Source organism: Harmonia axyridis, chromosome 3, assembly GCF_914767665.1.
Source record: "Harmonia axyridis chromosome 3, icHarAxyr1.1, whole genome shotgun sequence".
NCBI lineage: Eukaryota > Metazoa > Arthropoda > Insecta > Coleoptera > Coccinellidae > Harmonia > Harmonia axyridis.
The window spans coordinates 1,305,309-1,325,194 of NC_059503.1; the positions used below are offsets into that span (position 1 = coordinate 1,305,309).

General features: G+C 32.4%; 3 protein-coding genes across 7 annotated transcripts; 1 reads left to right on the forward strand and 2 right to left on the reverse strand.

The window, feature by feature from the left end:
- Positions 1-140: 140 nt before the first annotated feature.
- Positions 141-8,103, reverse strand: LOC123676609 (protein spaetzle-like). 3 transcript variants are annotated; one of them, XM_045612677.1, is made up of 6 exons: positions 7,752-8,001; positions 6,854-6,870; positions 6,675-6,768; positions 4,571-4,721; positions 1,883-2,249; positions 141-404 (listed from the first exon to the last, which is right to left on the reverse strand). In XM_045612677.1, the coding sequence occupies exons 3-6, from the start codon at positions 6,732-6,734 to the stop codon at positions 230-232; spliced, it is 753 nt and encodes a 250-aa protein (XP_045468633.1). In that variant the 5' UTR covers positions 6,735-6,768; positions 6,854-6,870; positions 7,752-8,001; the 3' UTR covers positions 141-229. The 3 variants fall into 3 exon arrangements, with proteins under 3 accessions (XP_045468633.1, XP_045468632.1, XP_045468634.1); XM_045612676.1 differs by having other exon boundaries at positions 6,675-6,870; XM_045612678.1 differs by lacking the exons at positions 6,675-6,768; positions 6,854-6,870 and having other exon boundaries at positions 7,752-8,103.
- Position 8,104: 1 nt separating this feature from the next.
- LOC123676610 (protein spaetzle-like) lies at positions 8,105-18,216 on the forward strand. Of its 2 annotated transcripts, none has more exons than XM_045612681.1 (4): positions 8,105-8,287; positions 14,487-14,529; positions 15,515-15,959; positions 17,822-18,216. In XM_045612681.1, exons 3-4 carry the CDS (start codon positions 15,556-15,558, stop codon positions 17,997-17,999), a joined length of 582 nt encoding a protein of 193 aa, XP_045468637.1. In that variant the 5' UTR covers positions 8,105-8,287; positions 14,487-14,529; positions 15,515-15,555; the 3' UTR covers positions 18,000-18,216. The 2 variants fall into 2 exon arrangements, with proteins under 2 accessions (XP_045468637.1, XP_045468636.1); XM_045612680.1 differs by lacking the exon at positions 8,105-8,287 and adding an exon at positions 13,317-13,631.
- LOC123676612 lies at positions 8,847-10,992 on the reverse strand. 2 transcript variants are annotated; one of them, XM_045612684.1, is made up of 5 exons: positions 10,675-10,992; positions 9,663-9,738; positions 9,548-9,590; positions 9,242-9,511; positions 8,847-9,061 (listed from the first exon to the last, which is right to left on the reverse strand). In XM_045612684.1, exons 1-5 carry the CDS (start codon positions 10,705-10,707, stop codon positions 8,887-8,889), a joined length of 597 nt encoding a protein of 198 aa, XP_045468640.1. In that variant the 5' UTR covers positions 10,708-10,992; the 3' UTR covers positions 8,847-8,886. The 2 variants fall into 2 exon arrangements, with proteins under 2 accessions (XP_045468640.1, XP_045468639.1); XM_045612683.1 differs by having other exon boundaries at positions 9,242-9,590; positions 10,675-10,986.
- Positions 18,217-19,886: the final 1,670 nt, after the last annotated feature.

Genomic DNA, 19,886 nt, shown 5'->3' on the forward strand with positions numbered 1-19,886 from the left:
TATAAGTTGTGAAATTACTGTGAAGAGGTTCAGCGAAAAAATTACATAATTCTATAAGTTGCTGACTTTGCTCATTTTCTGTTATTGTCATTATTTTCGTTCTTTTCTCAGGTTCATAGCCAGACTAATAATCCAAAATGGCCTTTGAGGTCAATTAAACTATCTTAAATATATTTCTTACAAAATTTCCTATATACAAAAGTCAATCTAGAAGCTTTACATAAAGTTTTTAGTTTTTACGCTTAATAACACAAACACAGCAAGAAGGCACTTCGAATGAGTCCCATGCTGTTGTTTGATTATCATCACTTAAGATGGCAAGACTTCTTTTTACATATTTTTGTTTGCATGAAGATTCGTACTCCAGAGGAAAGCCTTCGTGGAATCTGCAGTTTGTGTTTTCACTGAAAAAAAAATTCATTGGTTTAAAAACAAAAAATTATCAATATTCAATAAAAAATAATTCAATAGTGAATAAGACGAGAAATATCTAATGTAAAAAGATAAAGAAAGGGAAAAAATCAGTAGCCCTGTTTATGGGCATGAAGAAAGCTTTCAATGATGTCTGGTCTATGGTCTTTATATCGAATCAACTACAATATTCATCAAAACTTCAGAAAATAATCAATCAATTCTAAACTGACGCCAAATTACCACATCGCTACCACAAAAAACTGCTGTCTTCGAATAGTTTTCATTTAATTATTTTTTCTTTCATAAAATGATTTTATATTATATTAATGATTGTAAGAGCTATAAAGACTCCGGTCAATAGCCAATCAATAAGATTAATTCTGTGTCTCTTGTTGATACGATATATTTCGATGTTTTCCGTGGTGTGAATAGAAATACCATCAAGAGATGTTGAATTGAGTCGATGAAAATCCATAACTAAATTATTTGCAACTGAATTACATGCTACAATTATGCGATATTCATCTGATGATGCTATTGTTCATCGAAACATGTTAAGTGAAAGGTCTCAGGAACAACCCACATGAAAACTATATGGATTTCACTCCAAATGAGAAGTGAACATGTGAAATTTTCCCTCTAAGTGATATGAATTTCAGAAAATCAAAAATGAAAAAAAAATCAATAGAACATCAGAAATTTTAAGGTTAGTCCAAGATGCTGAAAAAAAATGGATGTCATAAATTCGTATTAGAGAAAATGTTAAGGATAGGGAAGAAACTGAACTGACAATATAAAGTGGAACTTGTTTTTGTCGCCTATAGCAACCTTTAAAACCAAGTGTGTTTGAATTACAAAGCTAGACTATTTTTTCTCTATTTCAGTATCGTAATGAGTTCATTACAGTTCTAAAAACGATGCTGTAATGAACTCATTACAGCATCGTTTTCAGTTATATTTTTCGTTTTGTGGTTGCCTGTACTGACTTCCAATCCTATCAATTTTCAACGAACGTCAATAATTGTCAAAATGATATAATTTGGATATAGTGAAATGATCTGCAACATTATTCGTAATTTCTCTTGATTCTTGTGGTGATAAATCTATTTCGTCAGACATAATTAACGAATTTAATGCGTAATTGTAAATTTTTTCAAAATTCGAAACATACGATTCAAATTCATATTCCGTAATCTGTTAATTTTCGTAACAGTCACACCAACTGCCAAGATACAATACAAAAGTCACTAGGATATATAATCTGAATTTTTCATTGAAATTCGACAATATTTCACAAAACTTGACTGAAATAGAGAAAATATCGTCTAATACTCGTTGCAGAAGGCAATTCCAACACTCTTGCGTTCGAAAACTCGCTCCTTCGTCGCTCGTTTTCGAATTTCGCATTCGTGTTGGAATAGGAGCCCATTCTGCAACTTGTGTTAGAATATACTATTATGGAACCTACATGCACGTCTGGAATACAATGCCTTGTCGATAGCCTTCGACATTGACCAGAAACTTCTCTTGTCTATTCGTGTTGACGGCAGTTTGGGGATATTTGGTTATGGTTCTCGTGGGACACATGGTATCATTGGAATCTTCCTCGTCGTCAAATCCACCTCTGTTTCGAATATCGATAGCTGTGTTTTCCTCGAAATAACTATCCAAGTTCTTGCTTTTCTTCAAGGCGTTCTTTACTAGGTCTGTTGGGTAGTAGTCGACGTCTTCGCAAAAGTTTCCCAAGCATTTTCTTTTGGTTTTTGGTGGTGTTGGTTGGCTACCTTGCATGTTTGGTGCTGGGAAGTAGTCGGGGATGATGGGTTCAACATAACCTTAAAAAAAATTGAATTGGTAAATGTTATTGCTATGGATTGAAATGATGTTTCTTGAAAATACGTCCGCTTAAAATATCGATACACATCACAATCACAATTTTGCAAGAAAAGTTTCCCGGCTGTGTCATTTATACCATTTTTTCCAATATCAAAATGAAACCTATTATTGGAAAGTCCTTTATAATGTAAATGCATTCGTTACCTGATTGTTCTACATAATTGGACAATTCCAGGCTTTTCAACAGTGGTCTAGTTGGATTTTCACCTGACGTTTCTCTACTGCGGTAAGCATTTTCACAGTTTTCTGTAGAAGATTGTAACCGAATGCTGGATTTTTCCGATATATCGGAGAATTTCCATCAGTAAGAACGGAATCCATTAAATATTCAACTTATAAATGTTGAAAAACATTTTCGAATTAAATGGGTCAGAATTCAGTATAGGTAACTTTGAGATTACGACCAAAAATTGAATATTAGGTGTGAATATTCATTCAAATAAATACAAAAATGTAATTATGGGAATGCATTAAAATCCAATTTGTAATGATTAGATGCCCTTCATATTTTTGGAAATCAATTGTGGCACCCTCAGAGTAATAAACATAGATAGAGGAGTAATGTAATTTTGTAAACAAATTTTGTCCCCAACAAGAACTATCAAATTTGACAACAAGCGCGCGGAAATGAAAACATATCAGTTTTACGATATTTCATTAAATTCGCGAGTTTCTCCACAAAGAACGCACTTCTTATATCCCATCATGAATCAATGTTTCATATTAACTCAAAATATATTGAAATAAATACCTAAATATATCAGAAATTTAGAACTCCATGCGCGCCAAACGACGTGAAACAACCGATGACACTAGGAGAGCAAAAGTTGCCAAACCTTGGATTTCAGCAGGTAGATACAAAAAATAATGAATATTCTGCTTATTATAAATTCGACAATTAGGAAAAATATCGGATTCCAAACATTCAAATTTGCATATTTAATCAGAAATCACTCAAATAAATATATTTCATTCATTAAAATATACATTCTTAACGATATAGTAAAATTGTGGATTTGAAAATATATCACAATCCGACAATGTAATCTAACCATGTTGGGGACATGTAAAAATTGCGTGTACTGCCTCTATCTATGTTTATTACTCTATGGTGCCACCTGAACCAAAGCCGTATATCTGGTTGAAAAATGTCTACCGACTACACGAGGCAGTTTCATATTAAATCACTATTGGCGAGTTCAACGGGCTTGTTCTTTCGATCTATAAAATTACAGCATGAAATGTTTAAATAATTGCTGGTAACGTTCCCAACAAAATATTGCGTTCGATAATTATACCTGTCATCATCTATGAATAATACGCTTTTTATGGATTAGAAGCAAGGACGGCAATTTCATATGTTCATGCTTTTGAATTGAAGAATCGAAATATATACGTTTCAGACTGGGAAAACCGGAAAATTGAAACGATGTGCCCGATATTCCGGTTCATGAGAGTTTGGGGAAAATACAGCATCAATTTGTTATATGAAATATAATTATACATATATAATGAGAAGAATTGTTTAAACCAGTAACTACTCAAAAACTGCTGGGCCGATTTTCAATATAATTATTTGATTTTTGGATTTCTCTTCGTTCCTTATTGTATAATAATTATATAACACCGAAGTCAAACCCCAAAAAAAAATTTAATTAAAAGAAGAAACTCTTGATACTCGTAGAAGCAGAGAATTTATCTCCAACATGACAGACCCAGGTACTGTAATATAATCTGACAGTTAACGTCAGGATAGGTAATTTTTCAAAGGTTAAGGGAGTTTGACAATCAACGTCAAGTTGATGTCAGTTTGACAGACATTACGTTGACTGGCGATAATAAATCAGGGTGGGATTAAAATTTTTACACAAAGACCTATGAGTTACACTTAGAAGTGATGTATTACGCTCTGAGTGCTATTTCAGATAACATGGCTGACTGCTATATATCACATTAATTTCAATGTGCAAATAAAATTAAGAGACATTTCATGAATAATTTGAACGTTAAAAGTTTTCCAATAAGTGGTTTCATTTTGATTAAAAACAAAGAGTATATTTTGAGGGAAATCAAGGTCTTGAATCGATGTGTATCGTAATGGCGTAGTTTTACTTGTCAAATGTTAAAAGAAGGCAGTTTCAAAAGTGACTGCAGGCTATTCGAATTGAAACCTTTTTTTGGAAAACCCTTTATATTTTTCTCTGAGCCAATTAGTTTTTGGATTTTTCAATACTTTCACAAGGTCATTATCCCCTCTCACCTCTGTTTATATCGAGGGTAGTAACGTGAACTTTAGGATTCACATTGGTCCAGTTGATGTTGGTTTCTCTCACTGACGACTTCTTCCGGTCATCATGAATTGGACTATGCGTTTGATAGGGATGACATGCCGATATTCTTGAGTTGAATACCTGTGGAAAAAATCTCTGGATTACGAAACATTTAACAATTAAACGCTTAGGTCATAGAGTTTCTCATAGTTTTACCTGTATTTGAACATGTAATTTTGGGATGAATAAATTTATTATTATTATTATTATTATATAGAAGCATTAAATAAATAATAATAAACTGCTAATTTCCCCAAAATTTATTGATGTTAAATGACGACAATTGTTTCACTACACTGTAGATTTTTCAAGTCGGATGCTGAACTGAGCATTCCCAAATTATAACATTCGTTTAAATAGGTATTGATAACATAGTTGAGGAGAAAATGTGTTTTAAATGAGGTAATTAACATTATATTGGATGGTGCCGCTGGTTATTCCAGGATTGTTTAAAGATGTTAAGTAGCGGTGATCTATTTACATCTGTTTGTTCATTCAAAAGGACCTTCTTGGAATTATACCTGTTTATTTCTAGAAATAATTTCTAGAAATAAACAGGTATAATTCCAATCTAGAAATAATTTCTAGAAATAAACAGGTATAATTCCAAGAAGGTCCTTTTGAATGAACAAACAGATGTAAATAGATCACCGCTACTTAACATCTTTATACAATCCTGGAATAACCAGCGGCACCCTCCAAAACATAGCGTCTTGGCAACAGTTATCATAAGTAGGTAATCAAAACTTGACACCTTGATTTTTAACCTTAACATTATTGGGTCAGATTCTTGAGCTTGAAGTATCAATCATTTCCAAAAATAGTGAGACAAAGAGAATAACAATAATTTTGCGTTTATTGATAATATGTAGTTAATGCATACAAAGTCAGTGAACTTGTGATAAAAACGTCTACTCAATAAAAGATAACCTTTTATGATTTGATCCAAGTCTCTATGGCTCATTTAAATAGAAATAACGATGAAACTATCTTACATTACAGGTGCCTATAACTATTATCTGAATTACTTTTTTTCTGAAATTTTATCTAGAGGTCGAATTTTAGGATAGAGCAGATAATCATCAGCCAACCAGGTTTTTACGCATAAGTTGCTAGATTTTAGGTATTAATTTCTTTATTTGAGTCGATGTTTCTCCAAAGGAGACAGTACAATTTCTGCTTAGTTTTGACTAATTTCCTTTTGAGAATTTCAAAGATTCATTGTTGTAAATGACTCAGAACAAGTATAGTGCTATCATTTCCGATTATCTGAAAACTTGAACTGAATTCTACAAGTTTTGTTGCAATAAGCCGAGCAATAATAAGAAAAGTTGATATTTGAACCTTGAGTTCTTAATCTGCCAACATTCACCGGTTTTCAAAACTTAAAAATAGATACTGTAAACTACCAATTAGAAAAATATTATGAGTCGATTATTACCTATTTTAGTTGATGCTGCAATCAACTTCGGGTTATTTATTTTATGTAGCATTGCACCGAGCATTGTTTCAGGATTCAATATATAGTTTAGTTAATCGATCAAGAAGAGCTTGTTGAAGGTCTCGAAAGTAGCATGTTTGAGGAAACGCATCAGAAAGACTACACGTTTTCGAGAATATTGCTTAGTGCAAAATTTAATTTGATATTTATCATTCTGGCGTATCCGCAATATCAACATAATTATCTTGTTCTGTTTGATGTTCATTACCTGCTTTTTAATAATTGATAGAATTTTCTTTCTTTTGGAATTTTAAATGTTGATTTCATGTAGCATTTATTAGACGTTTCGGGGAGACTTCTTGAGTAAAATTGACAAATTTGATAGTTAGAGTAGACAAATGAGAGAAGTATGCAATCATAATATTTTAAGATCAGGATGTCTAATTTCTTGGCAACAATCCATTCAAAGTTTGTTAGCTTATTCAAAATGACATTGCAATCAAAAATTAAGATTGACTACCAAGAACGTATTGTTATATCCATTGGACATTATTTTTAATAGTAAGATTAAGGAAAATTTAAAATCAACTTACTATCAAGAATAGCATATTGAGATTCAAGTGTATAAGTAAATAAGTTAAACACATTTGCATCTTTGAGCTATGATTTCCTCACAAAGACTGTAATTGAGCCGGTAATGGTCTCAAATGATTAAGTTCGATTCGCTGATGGCGAATCAGTCCTCTAATTTACGGCCAACCATAAATACAATCTCTCGAATGGAAGTACCTATAAAAATTCAATTTTTAAATGGGTCATTAGAAATTTTGTTATTATCCTGATAATTGGGAAACTGCGGATTCAATGGAGATGAAATTCAATGAAAATCTAAAAAAAAACCTTTATATTTTAGACCATATCTAACCGTGTTGAAATTTTTAATAAAAGGAGAACAAATGAATTGGTGCACATAATATTTTTACCTCATTGCGACACAGTAAGGATATGATATATTCTTTTCCTTATCTGCGGCTAAGACAGCGTTATTCGGTTTCTGCATATATTGCAAAAAAGTAACGAAATGAAATCATTGTCACCGCAAAATTCTTCTTTTGACCTTGGCAAAAGTTACTTATGTTTTCGCCTAGTTGTTCTAAATATTATACGTTTTCCCCAAACATAATAAATGCAATGATACATTCAACTTTCAATTCTATTATTACTTATCGATCGTATTCAAATTGATCGGAACAGCTAGATGTAAATTGGTGACAACTTTCTATAGAAAACACATTTTACATATTATATAATATTTGTTCCACGACTTATGTTGATTTAATGGTTATGATAAAGTCCTGAATTTAGTTGAAGTTTTGGATAGTGAAGCATTTGAGAGTTGAATAAAAAATATCTGTACCTACAGAGCTTTTCTTGGCTCTTGCAGAAGGTTAACAGAATCTTGAAAAGTAGAGCATCATGAAATCGAAATTGATGATACACTTTATGACATTGATTTAGTACTATGAATTTCATACTAAACTTTTGAAAATTTCTCTTCAATATATCATCAAATCGCAAAGTGGACCTTTTTGAGTAGATTCTTCATAAAATGATGAATATAATGACCTTTGTCATCTGCAGAAGACAACACAAAAATAACAATTACTCACTAAAAATGTAAAACCAGCTATGAAGGCCACCCAATTTTTCATCGTTGTCTTCCCTACTCGAGTCACACTGTCTATCAACAATGACCATTCCAAAAGTCACTTCTTAAACACGGTTTACACTCGATGCACATGATTTTAGCGAGATGGACCAACTGATCGTAACGTAAACACTAAACAGAAACACCGCCTGGTCAAATTACCCTAACAAGGTCGACTGCTTGTAGAGAGGAAACTGATCGTCCCACTCTCGCTGATCGTCGATAACAAACTGATTCCTTTTGAAGCGTTTTGATTAACCGGAAATAAGTACCTAGGTATACACCTCTTGGTGTTCAAGTTTGCCGACTTCCAGTAAGTGAGAGTGGCCACTTGAAGGCCGTGGTTATTGTCTTTGCTGCGCCAAGTACCGAGTTGAAGTACTGCGGGAAGAGTACCTTCAACTTTATGAATTTTTTCTTTATAATTCCAGTACCATTATCGATAACGATGATGATGGTTATTGTCATGGTCATGGCTGTGCTATATTCTGAGTAGCAGTAAGTACTCCGAAAATAGTATCATAAAAAGGTGTTTTATAAATAATTGTAGTAGAAATTGCGTGATCATTACCTGAGTACAGTGACAATGGTTATTGTCATGGTCATGGCCATATTCTCAGTTGAATACGTAAAGGATTTTTCAATAAGAGATGTCATTTTGATTCAAAACAAGGAGTATATTTTAAGATAAATCAATAGATGTGTATCTCATTGCAAAGATGAAAGTATGTCATTTATGATGGTAAACAATATCAGCAATGGTACTTATTGTGAAACCCTGTACCTTCGAGAGGTTCTTCCAACTAACTGTAATGTTTATGGTTGATAACGAAGACAAAAGTTAACATCAAAATCGAAAAATGACATATTATGAGTTGAAGTACTTATGATTACTTCAAAAATAGTTCCTTTAAAATAAATGAATAATCCCATCCATAGAGGAGCGTAGTGGGTTTATGTCCCAAGTAGTTTGGTTCTGTTTGATTTTGTTCTGCCACACTTTTCGCAATTATCATCATTTGGTATAATTCTCATTTATTCTAATGAAATAAATATGTCTCTTATTACTAATATTTTATTTACATAACATAAAGTGTTCACACAGGTGTTGGTCTTTTTATCGCACAAATGCATCCACAAGGTATATCAAAATTATCCCAGACTAAATCTTTGTCAACTGCAACCAGTAAACGTTTCACTGAATACTTCTGCTTACATTCTGACTCGTATTCGAGAGGAAAATATTCTTTGAGACTGCAGGTAACTTGCTTCCTGAAAAAGATGATTTCATTTATTATTTGCAACTATAAAACTCTGAATCGTTTTAAGAGTCAAGAGTTTCATTCATCTTGAAATTTAAAGAGATCTACTGGTGTCATATCGGGGTAATAAAATGATTGGCAGATACGGTTTGTTGGGTTTTGCGCAACAACTATTAACTAAAAAACTCACTTGCAGATCTCTGTATAAACAGGTTGATAATTTTTATCTACATTTACTACGGTCTTCCATTCTCCTTTCGTATTTTGGAGTTTTTCAGGATGTTGTACTGACTGTATGGATCTGCACATCCCCTCGTGTTCAGAATTGTCAAAAGAGTTATGTCTGTTGCCGAATCCTGGAACTTTGGCCCTCTTGAGGTATTGGCGGATCAGTGGTGAAGCTTCTGACAACAACTCCTTTATGGTAGCTTCAGGATACTCCTCAACAATCTGTCCAAATGTCATGGAGTTTTTCGTTAAGAAAATCTGTCCAAATTTGGGATCACCGTCATCTGTTGCTTCCGGTATTCTTTTCCATGCTTCGAAAATTATATTAGGTTAGACGTGATTTAATTAAAGACAGATCTTTTTTCTGACTGATGTTTACTCACCCTCTGAACCAGAATCAACAGCACGGGCTGAATATGCTTGAGCAGGACTCTTAATTACTGTGTGAAGCATGCAAATCTGTTTGGAAAGATTTTTTATTAACAATGACTTGAAGAATTTTCTAAACATTTGAATTTATAAATTTGCTAAATCATATCAAATTGAACGAAACAATAAACCACCGGAAAACTCAAGAAAAATGTCATGAGATTCAACTGCAGCGCGTTAATGAATAATTTTGACAGTTGATAAAATATGGCAATCTTAGGTGGAATATTAAATTCCATTTTTTTTAATAAGGTCATAATTTAATTTCTTTATAATGTGGAACATGAAAGTGAAGCACTTTGGAGTTACTCAAGAGAAAGTTATGAACATTACTACATAAAGCTTAGAATTGAAACATAATGCGCATGACCTCGCGCCTATTTTCAAATTCAGCAATTTTCCTCTCTGTAATTTTAACAATTTCCATCTTGGAATATGTAAAATCTAAAAATCAAAGGAAAAAATGGTCTATTTACCTTTCATTACTATTATAGAAAATTTTTGAGGTATCTTATTTAACTTAAAATTGAAATTTGAAAAAAATCATTTATCGATAACGTAACAATGATAATTATTTGAATAATACAAGGTTTTTTACGGCATTCCTCGCATTTTTCAAAGATATTTATCAAATAATTTTTCGTATTTTGTGAAAATATTAGGATTAGAGAAAATGAAAAACCATCGCTATTTGAAGCAATTCAAGCGGTTTTTCAGAATCAGTTCCGTTCGGATTGGTATCAATTGAATGCTTGATTTTTTATTATTCAGAAAATGCGATATAAATCTTCACAAATATATAACCTCAAAAAATTAATTTAGAAAAATGCAAAATTTATCAAGGTTTGCCACTCTGAATTTAGTCCTACCGTCAAAAACAGTATTTTGAAAAATTGCTGAAACTAAAGGCCAGAAATTGGCGTCAAAATAACAAAAAAGGCAAAGTGCAACAATTATATCACTCACAATTGCAAAAGTTGACAGCGAAACTCTCGTCATGTTGGTACACTGTCCGCTCGACCGTTAGAAATTAACAGATCGTATTTTTGTACACCTATCTTGCTATCCTCGACTAAAACCAGGAAGAAGTGAGAACGGTATCGCTTTCACACAAACCAATAGTCACCGTCTTAAAAAAATAATTTTCCTCGTATATCATTTGAGAGGGGATCCCCTCAAGGAAAAGGTGGGATAAAAAATTAGCATAATGCCAAACGAAAATCGTGTTAACGGTCTTCAATTGTTGTGAAGATGTTACCATTGAATTGCACGACGTAGTTGGAATTAATTATAATGAAAATGTTATCATTCAGAAGATAGATACTGACCCAAACATTGATAGCTGCTAATATGATGTTGCATAAGATGAATCTGCAAACTGCAAATTTTGTAATTACTTCCTAGCGAGGTTTGAGTTTGAATCAAGATGCGCTATGCGCTGATAAATAGTAAGACTAGGACTAGAGGTAATATATGATGGTTAGGAGACGTGCTTAGAGAGAATAACAATTTATGTTTTTTGTTCAATTAACGTAGCTATAATAAAATATAGTTTTGTAGGGAATATCCTTGGAAAGAAAATAAGGAATGACGTAGAAAATGGTACATGCTCATTTCCTCCTCTCATAAAATCTCAACTCGTGCTGAAAAATCTCGGAATAAATATAATGCTATTGGGTTTGAAAATGTTTAATCCTTCTGAAATTATAGAAGCATTGACGAGAAGTCAGGAGCTTTTGAGTGCTTCTTCATTCATACGCCAATTGCACGCTTGGAGACCACATTTATTCCTATATACACTTGTGTGGTATCCAAGGGCACAATTCATTCATGAATTAGGGAGCGCTCAAATGCTAATAATAAAATTCTCAAAAAATAGAAGGTTGTGACGAAATTGTATACCTTCATGAGTGTATTTCGTTAAGTTTCTGATGTTTTTCAATTCTATTATCCAATTTTTAGCCCTTGAAAATAATTGATCATGCTCTCGAGCACTGTCTGAAGTCAGAAGCTCTTGAACGCTTTCTGAACTTCGTATTCATAATATTTTTGAATGAAAAATATTGCAGCAAATATACCAATATTCAAATATACCAATATTTTGTTGCTTTTATTTTCGCTATTAGTACCAGTTGAACACGAGCCGACACTGTCTAGGGGTACCGACAAATATTTTGGAACCCTTCGTCATGCGGGTTTCTAATAATGAATATGACTCAGGTACTTCCAGTTATCAACGAACGCCCTGTAGGTGTCAAGTACTTAATTTTTACCAATGGCTAGTTATTGCTAATTGATCGATTTCAGATGTTACTCTTGCAATTAGTGGCGAACCGCATCATTAATAAGGTCTAATGAATTCATTTCACCGTTTAATGATGGTAAACAAATTGCAAATTTCACACAAAATTGATCTGATTCATGTTTGAAAAATTATCTCGATAAGAATGTCTTGCAATTTGTGAATTTTATCTTATGCTCATTGCTATTAATGAAAATTTTGGTTTATTTTTGAAATAATATGATTATTAGTTGTGTAAAGCCAACATTTTTCAACTTCCTTACTAAATTTAATTAGCCTCCATTTTCGATAACGTTAAAGTTAAAAATATAAGTACATGAAAATCTTTCATCATTTTCGAATTCTGATGTTTCGTATTGATAATAATTTATCAATTTCAACGGGTTTTTTTCACCGAAAATTGCCCAACATGAGCTATAAAAACTGGTGGATTGGTATGAAATTCCGCCAAAAGCTCGAGATTGAAAAGGAAATGTTGAAAAAGCTCTAAAATATCTGCTGATGATGAAATCAAATTGTCGCATGCGGTTATGGCAGAGGAAGTTGCAACTATTTCCTATTTTATTCTTCCAGGAACTAGGTAACTACGCAATATAAATGATTTCCATCATTTCATCCTCATCAATTCCGATACAATTACTCTCGTCTTTTATTAAATTATTTCACGTCAAAAAAATTATTAGGAAAGGAAAATTATTGAATAATATACTAATTTATCCACTGAAATATGTTGTTAAAATACTAATAATAATAAATTATTTCTACATCATGTTAATAATAAATTAAAACTTGAAGAAATGGGGCTCATTCTAACATTCCCAATCAAAATCACTCCAAAAGTTTCACTAGGTATAGCTTATTATTTGGTTTACGCAAAATATCTCAACACGTGAAAAACAATATTAGGGAATCACGGCTTGGCTTGATATTCAAGCTACTTCACTTAAGCTCAAACTCCTGTAGCTGGACCTTGACTTGAAAACACCTCAAGTTCAAGTCAAGTAGTATTTTTTCAATGATAAGTCAACTACTTAAAGTAGTTGACTTATCGTGTCCATATAATATGTTCTCAATTTCAATATTATTTATGTGATGCCCAGTTTTTGCAGAATTTAAACCCCTTTAAGGAGACCCTTGAGAAATACATTTTTCATTCAATCTCGTGATACTTGGCCTGAAAAATCCATAGGAGGGGTATTCAAGGTGATTGGATCAAGTTCTTGACATTTGACATTTTCGAGAAAACCTCTGTTCCACGAATAGAATAAGAGACACTTTAAAATTGTATTTGGCCCATCAATGATAAGAAAGGTCTGACATTTATCCTAAAAGTCAAAACTTCAATATCGTAAATCATAAAGTTAAAGTGCCTATTAACTATTGTTGTCTAGCGAGGTGTTATCATAAAAGGTTAAGTACCCTAGTTGTCTTCAACTCGAAGGTAGTTGTCACTTGTCAGGTACAACTGTACCCCAGGAGGAACAGCCAGTATAGTTAGAATTTAGTTTGAGGACATACTAGCCGGTGCTGTGCGCGTGTTTTATTTGTTCTTCAGTGAAAATAATTCAAAATGATTTATCCAGGCCTCGCTGTTATTTGGATTTCATCAATAACAATAACTGTAAGTGAATTCGGATTTTAGTGCTTCAGTTTAATCAGTGCAATGTTAGATATTTGACAAAAATCTTTCAGAGGTCATTTATAATAACACATAAATCGGATAAATATTTGCATTGCAAATGTATTTCATTCTGACAATGTTTGTATTGAAACATTCAATTCATATATGAACGGTTCTGGATAGTGTGTATTTGAATTTCGTATATTCCCAAATGTGAATCAATCGATTGAGCATGAAATTATACAGACTGATTAGGGTGTTTTCTCATAATATATCTAGTTGATCATTGCTGTTAAATTTGATTTCATAACTGTTACTTTTGATTTCTAGAACTGAATTCTTGATTTGTGTTGAGTATTTACCTACTTTCCACCAAAATAGAATAAAATGCAACATATTATTGGACTACTCCAATAATATTTTTAAACATTAACTTATTTTGAACAACGAAGTATTGGAACTTCCAATGAAGTTTTAATGTGCCTGCTTCGTATGATTTTATTTCAAACAATAAACGTGAATTAATTCATATTCTCAAAGTGATTCCGAAAAAAAATCAAGAAATTTATACCTTTTATATTCTGTATTTTTTTTAATTGGTAAGAATTGTGTATGATATTTTTCCTTTGCGTAATCTGGAAACGGTTTTTATATCTGATAAAATCAAATCATTTTAATTTCTCGGGTAAAAATTCTGAAGTTTCTTCACTTCATCCAAAACTACTTTGAGGGGAGTAGTCTAAGAGAAAATGAATATTCGAAATCATTTAATCCCAGTATAACGGACGTTCTAAAACCGATTATATATATATATAAATAAATTGACAAAAATCTTATTGAAGGCTTTTTTTTCAGATTGTTGGGAGTGTTGACTATGACTTGTCTGCAATTCGAAAATGTACGTCTTTTTTACGGTATTTATTCTGTAGATTATACAATTTTTGTTAATAATTAGTAATTTTATATCAGTAAATATTGTGGTTAATATTTGGAGTAGAAATAGTTTATAACATTTATTATATTATAAATAAGTACATATTACTAGGAATTTACATATGAAACACAAAATATGTAGGTATTGTTCATCCAAACATTGCGTGAAAAGGCTTCCTATTGACGATAGTCGCCAACTTTGCGGGTTTTTAAATTTTATCAAAGTAAATTCAAATACCTCTGAAATTTTCACTGTAAATATGTGTTTTTTTTCTGCCTATCGAAAATTTTGAAATTTTCATTAATAAAATGATGCAATGAAGCGACATAACATTAAGTGCTATTGTAAAAACATTTTCTGATAACTGTTATGAAAACTGTCCTTAATTATTTGAGGTAGGATACGTAGAACAGGTAAAAGTAGCGTTGGGCAACTTGAATTTTGATATTTCATTTCATTAGACAGAAAAGTTCATTTGCGTTTCAATTTCATGCCTATATCAAAGGCACGAGTGAAAAAGGCCGAGCGTAGTATTTTACAAGTGCTTTATACGCATACCTCAATGCCTTTTTTTGACGTTTGAGTCGAGCATGAAATTCAACCGAAATTTTTCTTCTGAATTTTGAAAATTCACATCGTCTTTTCGATATGGCATAATTCAAATGAGGCAGAGAAGTATCTATAAAATTTGTGAGTATGTAAGTAATAAATTCGGTTCATTATTCCAATAATACCTCTGTTGAAACGTTCGAGGAAAATTACATTTTCACAGTTTTGGAATTAATAAAATCGAATGAGAAAATCAGTTTCAGATTTTCTCAAAAACTAAAAGAGCTAATGACATAAACACAATTAATGATCAGAAATAAACTTAAAAGCAAACCTGAAAATAGATTTTTAAGTAAACCAAACCAAAAAATATTAATGCTATAAAATTAAATCCCAACAGACAATGGTATTTTCTTTACCTTCGACTCCAATGGGCGGCACATGCATCTCAACCAAGAGGTGGACAAACCTCGTGATGACTTGCAGAAGAAAAACAAATTCATCCCCGAGGTGGACCTAAGCAAGTGCCCTGGAGACACCTTCTGCGAAGAGGCTGAGAACTACCCCTATACCGAGGTCGACCACCAGCTTGCTCAAGCTGGTGAGGCTGAGTACAAATTCATGTTTGGCGTGGACGAAATCGAACTGGCCACCAAAATGGACCACTCGATGGACAGGGTTGATGTGGGGGGAACCGACCCTCACAGTGTCATTCGTCCAATCTGTGAGTCTAAGACGAAAGTCATTTTTCCTAGGATTGCGAAGAACAAGTACCAACAATGGAAATACGTTGTTAACCAAGGTGTGGAGAGAGTCCAGGGTATAGCCGTTGAATGGTGCAGCGGGTGAGTGTTCTTCTTTTTTCTTTGCATGTCCTGCTTTTTATTCGATTGAGAAAGATAAGGGACAGTTTTTTTATGATCATAACATTGTACTGACTTCTAAAATTCACTTATAGCCGGTTTTAGTATAGTATATCCAAAGTCACTTGGAGGAAGCCTGAATATTTCAATTATACAAGGGTTGTCGAAGTTTTCAGAAATTCCTTTAGAATTTATGAAAATATTGCTATCAATACTCTCAAATAAACCCCGGTATTTAGCAAATCGTCTTGGAAACAAGAATGTCCCGATTAGATTGATCTTATTGGCTGAATATTTCCCCTCGTATTCCCCTTTCCACTTTGAGAGCGTTTTTGGTTACACTCATTGGCTGCATCTATCACTTCTTAATTACTTTCTAATAATTCGCATAGACCAGTGTGGTCCATACGGGTATTATTGAAATGCATTTTACGTAGTTTCAGTTCGTTGTGTGACTGATGCTTTTAATGTTTTAGACTATGATGTTCGGCACAATTCTATAGGTCATGTAAAAAAAGTAGAAAATTTCGCAATCAAATCTATTTCTCCATTTACTTTCAAAGTCAGAATTGATATATGACGGGTTCTGAAGAAAATGATTTCGCATCCTAAATATCTTCATTCCACTGAAGGAAGAATTAATTAAAATGATATTAACCAACAAAATTTTCATTACATTTTCTGATCTAAGCAATGTTATTACTGGTTTGAGAAATCAAGTAGAATAGGCATATGATGTTGAGGCTCTTAGTACGTCAAATTAGCAGCTACGTAGCCAGATCGAAAAATCAATCAAGTATTTTATAGAAAATAGAAATATTTCACCATTTCCTGCCATCAGTCAGGACAGTTTTAATAATAGGTTACATATATCTTTGAATATTTATTCTGATTCTGAATACGAAAAATTCAAGAGTTATCGAGGAAAAATTTGAACTGAGGAAATACTACAATTTCTAACTGAGTGGAGTAGTCTATGACTTCCGGAAAACATAGAAATTAAAATCGAAATTTGGATAACAAATTTGACATTTCATGAAATGTCATTAATTATTCGAAATTGAAAATTTTATTGGTTTATGGATTTTCAACCATTCTAACGAATAATTTATTACAATTAATGAAATTTCGACTTTTTAGTTTCTTATTATGTTTTCTGGAAGTCATAGACTACTCTATTCAATGAGAAATTGCAGTTTTCCTCAGTTCAAGTTTTTCCTCGATAACTCTTTAAATATAGGATTTGCTTGAGACCCCTCTCTCTTTATACCTAAGTAAAATTGACAGAATGAAAAAAAGATATAGGTTTTTTCCAAAAAACTTTTTGAGTGACTTGATGTAACTCGAAGATCTCAAGGTCATGCGCCTATTCTACCCTAGTTTGTCTTATCTTCAGACAGAACATTTCCGAATTCATCTCAAACATCGTGCTCTTATAATTCTATGCAACGATCAGTTCATCATCTTTGATAACGTTCCTTGATAGTATATTACAGGTCGAGAATAAAGAATAATCAAATTATAACACCGTAGAATGACATCGTATCATTTTTGATGAAACAGCGAAAGCTACTCACGTCACAAATTTTATGAAAGAATCGACATCTGAGTCCCATTCATACGCAAAAATACTATTTTCAACTCAAGGGTGCGCCTATGGTTTATGACTGTTTTGCAATTATCTCTGGCCAAGTGTTTTTATAGACTAGTTCAAGTGACTTTGGATATACTATAACACACTATTTGAAGAAACTGTGATATATCAGCACCACGGAAGACTTAATTGTGTTAAATTTACAAATGTTTTATGTTGATATTTTTCCTAATATTTATTAATTTTTCAGTATGGGACGTCAGTGTAGCTACTTGAGATCTTCTCACAGATACATGTTCCCGGTCTGTGGTCAAAAATATTCCTATCGCCGATTACTGTCGATATCACATGATGGAATATTGGAATCCGATATTTTTGAATTTCCTGTCGCTTGCATTTGTTATCTGAAAGCATATCTTCCTGTATAGAGAAGAAGGAATAGAAAGAAAATAGTGTTTGATGAATGAAGGCCTAATCGAAGCTGAAATATATGAAGAAAAACCATAAATATGAGAAATACGAAAACAATTTTCCCATTTTTCCTGATGTCAAAACATGAGGAACAAATTTTTTCAATTTGATTGACATTGTATTTTAGGATATGTAGATATGTGAATAATTTGCGAATATTTATATAATAAATTAAAAAAAATTCAAAACTTCAGAATTTGTAATTTATTTTGTTTATTGATACCATAAAATATTATCACGCAAGAAATAAAAACAGATCAGTATTTTGAATTCTTTCTTTGAAAAAAGAGAGCCGTTTAAAAAGAAAATTGAATTCATTAGACTGAATCATGTATGTTTCTATGGCAATAACGGCATTTTTCTAAAACGTTCAAAAATTATACATTTCGGAGTCTGAAAAAAAATAATCTAAGTAGGTACTGCCCTGTAAATATTAAAATTACATGAAACGTTTCAATGGGTGGTATGAAGTGAGAAAACTCACCAAATTTGAACCAAATCGGACTGCTAATTTTCCAAGTTATCGGTATCAGAAATTCAGGCCAATTTCCATGAATCACCCTGTATCTCCGAAACTATCAATTTCAGGATACACAACCAGCTACTTTTCTGAAGGGCCTGTATGACCTGCATTCACCACAAGGCTATGGCCAACCACTCATGTTACACCCTGTATATCATATGAAAATTCAATGATAATCGATCAGGAAGAAACACAAGTGAACAAAAATGATTTTGGCAAAACTAGGCAAAACTTTATAATAAGTCTTCATTCTGGTGGATGAGCTTTTTAATAGAATTGCAGCAAAAATTGGCGTTACACTTGATAATCCTGTATGAGCAGGGATTCCGTACAAATTGATACCGAAAATTATTTATTTGTTTTAAATTGTTCGATTCAATATTATCCGTGGATAATGGAGCTTCAGATTTGAATATCATTATATTTCAATACTCTGCTCGGATTTATGGATTACGTTCGTGGTTTTAATTTTAAATGAATTGTTCCGTTTGAAATATTTGTTCATTCGTCTGATGATAATGTGCAATAAAATTGATACCAATAACAATTATCTGATTTCATTTTGATACATTTTGGCATAGCTGTACTCCTGAATATTTCATCCCCATTTTGTAGAAATTCCTAGGATATTAGTTAACTGAAATATCATACACAAGCTGATATATGATTCAAATGAAACAATAAACTTTTGTTGTAGGATATGTGTACCGGGTTTTTCACCATAATTTGACCCCCCCTTTAACTTTGTTATTAGAAGAGGTACAAAAAAATCTTTCCTACAAAAGTTTCACGAAATCGACTAGTTTTTTTTGAAATGATTTCACAAAACGAAATATATTCAGAGTGGGCAACATATTGATAGCATCTTCATTTTTTCAAATGGAACACCCTGTATCTTTTTCTATATTTGACTAGCTCTTTTTCCCTTGATTTCGAATATATAACATATGATTGACCTATTTTTCTTATTCTGAATACCACAGAGTTTCAAATTTTAAGAACCACCTAAGTAATCTGTTTTCAATTGGAAGGCTGCGATAATTCAGAATGCCCTTTTTTGAGTTATCTCTTTGGCAACGGTATATAACTTACGTTTGTCATTGAATAAAACTATTCATCGAATATGCACTACACAGAAGCGGAAAAATTTGAAATATTTCCGCTTTATGTGGAGAACAATAAAAATGAGAAAGCTACAAGGAGAGAATATATGGAGTTGCATCCAAATGATCCAATTCCAATTTTAAGTGAAAAACGTATGTCATATCGTTTCCAACGAGATAACTCAAAAAAGGGTATTTTGAGTTATCGCAGCCTTCCA